We start from the raw sequence: 7,750 nt of genomic DNA, 5'->3' as shown, positions 1-7,750 counted from the left end.
ATGTGAAAGGGAACGTTCTTGAACATCAGGGGAATGTTTTCTACAAACATTGTATAATCATCCACACAACTGGACTGTTTCTGATGAGATTTGCCTCAACCTAACGAATGTTCAAAGAACCAACTTTGGTTTGCTGGGGGCTCAGGGCTCTGTGCAGGCCAGTCAAGTTCTTCCATACCGATCTCAACAAACCATTTCTGTATGAACCTCACTTTGTGCACGGTTGCATTGTCATGCTGAAACAGGCAAGGGGCTTCCCCAAACTGTTGCCACAAAGTTGAAAGCACAGAATCATCTAGAATGTCATTGTATGCTGTAGCGTTAAGATTTCCCTTCACTGGAACCAAGGGGCCTAGCCTGAACTATGAAAAACAGCCCCAGACCATTTTTCCTCCTCCACCATGCGCATTGGGCATGGTGATCTTAGGATTTTGTGTGGCTGCTTGGCCATGGAAACCCATTTCATGAAGCTCCCGACTAATAGTTATTGTGCTGACTTTGCTTCCAGAGGCAGTTTGGAGCTCGGTAGTGAGTGTTGCAAACGAGGACAGATCATTTTTAATGAGCTATGCGCTTCAGCACTCGGCGGTTCCGTTCTGTGAGGTTATGTGGCCTACCACTGCGTGGCTGAGCCGTTGATGCTCCTAGACGTTTCCACTTCACAATAACAGCCTGTCAGAAACGAGTGGGGCTGAAATAGCCGAATCCACTCATTTGAACGGGTGTCCACATACTTTTGTATATATAGTGTACTTTACTAACAATAGTACATGTGGTTCCGGGTTGGGAAAATCCTATTTCCAGGCAAATCAAAAGGACACGAAATTCCAATTCCAAACTGTTCCTCATCGGAATTGCAATTTTTGTGTACAATTTTAATTGACTGGAATTTAAATGGATTTGACCCCAACCCTGATATGTGGTCAACCACACACTTAATGCATTATCTTATAAAGTTTTAGGAGGAAAAACAAAATTACAGCTAAAGTTGTTTTTCCCTGTCATGTTCATCAATTTCAATGTTTTATTTGCTTTTGTCAAATACAGGAATAGCATGTACAGAAGAGGAACTGGGCTTTAGAGACTGAAGTAACTGTACAATATTTACAGATAAGAGAGCTTGAACAAATAGGCAAACCTCCCAAATAATAATTATCATAAACAACAAACAGATCAAATAAAAACAGTCAACACAGAATGTATACGCTTTTTAACAGTTACACCTCCCTAAAACCACAGAGCTTTCTTTTAGAAAGCGAACAGATATTTATTTTAATTTATTAACTTCAGGTGTAAACTCTGCTCTCATTGTCTTTTGAAGAACAAACATAAAGAACACAGTTTGCTTAGTTTTTAAATACATCTTTCCCCCTCACAATTTATTTAGGCAGACAGAAAAAAGGGAACATCACACACTCCTCTAACCTCTCTCCCCTTCCCTCCCTTCACCTCAGTTTTGCTCCCCTCCACTCGTTTTTTCCCCTTCAGCTGTAAAAGGGGGACTGAGCAAAGGATTTCAGGTAGGCCATTTCATGTTACCCTAATAAAACATGATTATTTAAAATAACAACAGCAAACAATCCCAGCTAGGGAGGGTAATTTCCTTGTATAAATAATACAAATCATAACTATTAATACATATACGTGTATATATATATATATAGTGTTTGTATGTTGGTGTGTGTGCCCGTGCATGTTTGGATGTAGATTCACTGTGGTCCCCTGCTTTCCCAGTTCAGGTCAAGTGGCAGAAGTCATACCCTTTCACACATTCACTATTTTCAATCCGCCTCCTCTGCTCTCTTCCGTCTGTCTCTTTTCTTGAGTCAAGAGATATTTTGTGGGAGAAAAACTAAACAAAGCGCTAAAAACAGTTCATAGTAGCATCCATTTTAAGTTAAAACTCAACCGTACTCACAGACCGAACATTGCCTGTTCTTTCTTTCTTGCTCGGAAAGAACTAGAATGGAAACCCCCCTCTCTCTCTCCATCTTGGTACGGTCCAGTGTTCTCCACTCCAACTCTCTTGCTTTGTCTCCCAAATACTGTATACCTCCTCCCTCCCCTCCCCTCCCTTCTCCAACCCACATTCTGCTTTCCAAATGGCACCCTATTCTCCATATAGGCCCTGGCCAATTGTAGTGCACTATTTCGGACTGTGTCCCCTCCTCCCTCATCAGGCTTTGGTGCTGAGGGTTAGCAGGTCGATGAAGGAGTTGAAGAGGGTCTCCAGCCAGCCCTGGTTGGCCATACACTGCTGCACCACCTCCTCCTGACCAGGGTCTTCCGCTGCCTGCTCTATACTGTCCGTCTGGAAGGGAGGGGAAAGAGAATAGAATAGTTTATTTTCCTCCAAGGAAGACATTTGATTATTTTGCTATTGAAGTTCACTTGCTTATTTACAGTAATATATACAAAAAGTATGTGGATCTTCAAATTAGTGGATTCGGCTATTTCAGCCACACCAGTTGCTGACAGGTGTATAAAATTCTGCACACAGCCAGGCAATCTCCATAGACAAACATGGCTTTACTGAAGAGCTCAGTGACTTTCAACGTGGCACCGTCATAGGATGCCACCTTTCCAACAAGTCAGTTTGTTAAATTTCTGCCCTGCTAGAGCTGCCCCGGTCAACTCGAAGTGCTGTTATTGTGAAGTGGAAACGTCTAGGAGCAACAACTGCTCAGCTGCGAAGTGGTACAGTGGTTGCTCCAAAAAAGTTTTGCGATTATGCTGCGGGACTTAGAGGTAATTTGTGGTTTAGTACGGTACCCTGCGTCACCACTTCATTGCTCCAGACCAGTGCAAGGGGGAGTTAACTAATTATGCTTTTGGGTTCTACTGTGTCACTAACAGACAATGAATGGGCGACATAAACCTAAACAGAAACTGATAATTCTCCACGACTTCAGTATTACTTACTAAAACTGTTGTTACACTAAGGTTTTTATTATTTTGTTAAGATTATTTTGGTCTTACTGTAGTAGTGTAGGCCACTCCCGACCAGTCACGTTATACAGCGCCTAAGTGGCACAATGGTCTAAGACACTAAATAGCAGTGCAAGCTGTGTTGCTACAGATGCTGGTTCAATACCCGTGCCGCCCTCAACTGGGAGACCCATGAGATGATTATAGGTTTTTGGTATCTCTCCCTCTAAAAACAGAAATAAATAATTCTAAATAACAAACTGGCTTTATTTACAAATTAGTAACAATGTCTCACCCCATGTTCAAAAATGGCCTTTTTCCTCACTTATTTTACGTTATTTGAAAACAAAATATTTGTTACGCTCGTCGATGGAAGGATTGGACCAAGGTACAGCGTGGTAGGCGTACATTTTACTTTATTAAAATGAACACCAAAAACAAAACAAATACAAATGAAACGTAACGTTCAGTAGGGCTACACAGCACAGTACCAAAAACAAGATCCCACAAACTAAAGGTGGAAAAAAGGCTGCCTAAGTATGATCCCCAATCAGAGACAACGATAGACAGCTGCCTCTGATTGGGAACCATACCCGGCCAACAAAGGAATAGAAAACATAGATTGCCCACCCTAGTCACACCCTGACCTAACCAAATAGAGAATAAAAGGGTAAGGTCAGGGCGTGACAATATTCTTATTTTTTAAACAAAGAGATTATTATTATTATTAATTTAGAATGATATAAAAGCCTGTTGGATATTTACATTTAAGTCATTTAGCAGACGCTCTTATCCAGAGCGACTTACAAATTGGTGCATTCACCTTATGATATCCAGTGGAACAACCACTCTCACAGATATATTATTAACCCTGTTATTAGCAGGACAATATATATTGGTCATATTGTTTATGGCTCCCGAGTGGTGCACAATGGGATTGCCTTGCAGTTCCTCAGCTGTATCCACTGAAAGCGTGTGAGGTTCAAGGCACGAGGGCAGGGGGCATGGGATGGGCCGCAGAGACGCGCACAGAAGACCGACCTAGATCATTGGGAAGGGAGGAGGAGGAAGGTGGATGGACCCCCACCCCGCCACACTGGCAATACTTTAAGGGGCATTGCACGAATAATGACGCAGACTAGCGAAACGTTCCCTCTGTTCTGTTCTTAGTGCCAGTCTGCACGTTCAAACTAATACAATGCAACTAATAATGGCAAGTCAGTTAAGAACAAATTTAAAAGGACAGGCTACTCCTTCCTCCCCATCGGGAAATTAAACCACGGTCTCCCGCGTGCCCGCACGACACAGGGATTATTTAGCTAAATAGCCCAGTACTGTACTCCCGACCATCACGTTGTACAGCGCCATATTTTCCATTCCATCCTAACGGAAACCCAGAGAGTTTTTCATTTTTATTAGAATAGAAACACAAAAATATTAATCAAATTAATCCCAAACTCTATAAGTAATTGGAAAGGTAGATACAAATTATTTGTAACATTGTGGTTACAATAAAAATGTAAACAAGATGTAAACAAGATGCTGTGTTTTTATTTACAGTAGTGATGGACAGCTGGTGGCATTTTGAAAACAGGTTTTCAAACATTTGGTGCCGATTAGCAGGACAGAAGACTCTTTATAGCCCAGCTACTGTAGGTGTGAACATCCCCCTACCTGCAATTTATTCGATGCTTAAGTACTCTGAAGAGTTACATTGCTAACTCAAAACAGCAGTACTTCATCAACATCTTAATGCTTTCGTTAATAAAATAACTAGAAACAGTTACCATTCAAAAACGAGCTGTTTATCTAAAAAAATGACATTGCGACCAAAGAGAACAGATGAAATGGACATAATTTTCATCAAGCCAGCTTCTTTCTATGGTGCTACCCGTTCCAGGGTTTGGACCACCACGAGAGGACTTGAAAATGAGCCGGAGCTGAAAGGATCACTAAAGCTAAAGTTATTTTGGTTTCAGTGCATTTTCTTTCAAAAAATTATATAGCCTATCAATATGAAAGCATACTGTGTAATAAAATCGATAATTAAATAAAGGTTAAATTAAAAATATATATATAAATTATTGTGTACTAAAAACATGAATGTGTTTTTGCAGCGCATGCAAACATGCCGACAACCACCCGTGGAGATCAGTGGACAAAAGGCGGGACAACAGGCCGCACCGAAAAAACGCATTGTTGCCAAGAAAGCGGTTAGTTTTGCCAGATTCTTAAAATATGTACGCAGCATTTGTGTGTTGGAGTCATTTCTATCATAGGCCACTGTAATCGATGGATCAATCGATCAGAATCAATGATGAACACCCGGATGACTGAGATCAAGTAATTGAAGGCAGATCAGCAGAAGAGAAACATTATTGGAGGGCAGAGATACGGGCGACAGCTGATGCATTGGTCCAGAGCCAGGCGGCATTGGCGGAGAGTCAGGTGGAAGATGACGCGTTGAAGAGGGCGAGAAATGAGATGGAGTCACAATCCATGCCAGGCACACCTGTGAGCTCTGGAACTCCACCTCCGACAGGCAGAGTCAACATGCCTGGCAGGTTCATCAGGTCGTCTGTTCACCCTGACATTTCCATTCCTCTTCTGACAACAGAACTTAACCAACTGCTCACCAGGCACAGCAAGGGCCATCCGGACCGTTATGCTGTTCTGCTATTCCAAGGATATGTAACCGAAGAGAGATACCAGGAGCGGGCACAGAATACCAACTGGGATAGATGCCGAGGCAATTGTGGCTTACCAGTGAACCTCCGGGTGTTCATCATTAATACTGTGTCTCAGAAGTTTCTGTCCATGACTGGTGCAACCCAAAAACGCATTAAAGACAGAGTTAATGAGTACTTGAGGTCACTGAGAAAGTCTGGACATGGCCTGCTCTCCCTTATGTAAGGAATTAGGCACTTTCCCATGTATACTACAGTATGTTTACTTGTCAGACTGCACAGTAGCCTAAAACAAATGCAGGTGGCTTATATCTTCACAAATGCTTAAATGCTTAATTATCCAAATGTAAAAGCATATACTGTACAGTACTGTATTTCTTCATCAGCATCTTTATGCTTTCGTTAATAAAATAATGATAAAAAAATACTCTTTCAAACACACACGGTCACATTGTACAGCACGATGATGGCTATTAGCAGGGCTATATTTTGGCCTTTATGGGCGGCGCACAATTGGCACAGCGTTTTTCTCCCTCTAAAAAGAGAAATAAATGTTTTGGCCTTTATTCAGATTATAATCGCTCTCTTTCATTTTTTTGAAAACAAAATAAACTCCAAAATATCATTACACAGTATATTATCAACTAGACGACACAGTCTTATAGGCGGTACCTACATAAAGCTGAGTGACTCACTCATTCATGGCTTTGGATCAAAATAAACAAGTACCAACATTCTTTCTGATAGTCTTTAATAAAGTAATGTTTTGATTATCCTGACATGGACACCAGGTACAGTATTATAATAGCCCATTATGGGCTATTAGCAGGACAATATACCTTTACCAACACCTCTCTGTATTTTGATACTTTGTGGATGGGGCCTCCCCAGTAGCGCAGCTGTCTAAGTCATCGCAATGTAAAATGCGTTGCTACAGATACCCGTGCCGGCCGCCACCGGGAGACCCATGAGATGGCTTTTGGTTTAATTTAGAATCCTCCAATCCTTTATATGTAATTATTGGCGGAGAGTCACGTCATATTTTTCAATATACTGTAGGCCTACCGTAAGCAACATGAGTCTCACTAGAGTTGAGTAATGTGCTTTTAAAAGTGGTGTAGGTCTTATTTATTTAAAGAGCATATTAAAGTTAGTTGTAGGCTATTGCTTCAAATCCAATTGCTTCTATTTTAGCTCCATTGCGCGCTGCTCTGAGACAAGCATGGGGACTGTTCTTGATATTGAGATTTTTATTTTCACTGAATCTCCGTTTGGGTATTGGTTAGACTAGAATTAGAAAATTAGGTTGTAGAAATGTTATGCTCTCAGTGTAACCTTTATTTAACTAGGCAAGTCAGTTAATAACCTCTTTGGGCTAGGGGGCAGTATTTTCACGTCCGGATGAAAAGCATGCTCAAAGTAAACTGCCTGTTACTCAGGCCCAGAAGCTAGGATATGCATATGCATGGTAGTATTGGATAGAAAACACTCTAAAGTTTCTAAAACTGTTCAAATAATGTCTGTGAGTATAACAGAACTGATTTGGCAGATGTCAACAGTCTTTAGAAATTGTTTGATGTTTTTATTTTGAAAAATGAAGAAGTAGTCCTATTCTTTCTAAGTGTCACTCAGGTGGACTTTTGGTGTGTGTGAACAGGAGTGCGCTCCTCGTTGTTTTTCTCCGGTATTGGAAACAGTTTATTCCGTCTTAAATTTGATAAATTATTTACATTTTAGGGTACCTGAGGTTGGATTAGAAACGTAGTTTGAAATGTTTGGACCAAGTTTACAGGTAGATACTTTGTAGTCATGTTGGGCAAGTTGGAACCTGTGTATTTCTTAATCAAAAGCGTCAAATAAATTGACATTTTGGGGATATAAAGAAGGAATTTATCGAACAAAACGACCATTCATTGTGTCACTGAGAAATGCGTTCTCTGGAGTGATGAATCACGTTTCACCATTTGGCAGTCCGACGGACAAATCTGGGTTTGGCGGATGCCTGGAGAACGCTACCTGCTCCAATGTATAGGGTCAACTGTAAAGTTTGGTGGAGGAGGAATAATAGTCAGGGGCTGATTTTCATGGTTTGGGCTAAGCCCCTTAGTTCCAGTGAAGGGAAATCTTAATGCTAC

The 7,750-nt window shown here is 41.1% G+C and overlaps 1 protein-coding gene across 1 annotated transcript in view; it reads right to left on the bottom strand.

Annotated features, from left to right (window-relative positions):
• Positions 1–991: 991 nt before the first annotated feature.
• Positions 992–7,750, bottom strand: part of LOC115191627 (proline-rich protein 12) — a 44,123-nt gene continuing 37,364 nt past the window's right edge. Inside the window, exon 17 of the mRNA XM_029749414.1 lies at positions 992–2,311. Within this exon, the coding sequence (XP_029605274.1) occupies positions 2,177–2,311 (135 nt within the window). The 3' untranslated portion in view covers positions 992–2,176. The remainder of the gene's footprint in view (positions 2,312–7,750) is intronic.

The sequence above is a fragment of the Salmo trutta genome, chromosome 4, assembly GCF_901001165.1.
Source record: "Salmo trutta chromosome 4, fSalTru1.1, whole genome shotgun sequence".
In the NCBI taxonomy this organism is placed as follows: domain Eukaryota; kingdom Metazoa; phylum Chordata; class Actinopteri; order Salmoniformes; family Salmonidae; genus Salmo; species Salmo trutta.
Note: the sequence above shows the minus strand (reverse complement) of the source record. Positions and strands in the feature narration are given on the sequence as shown.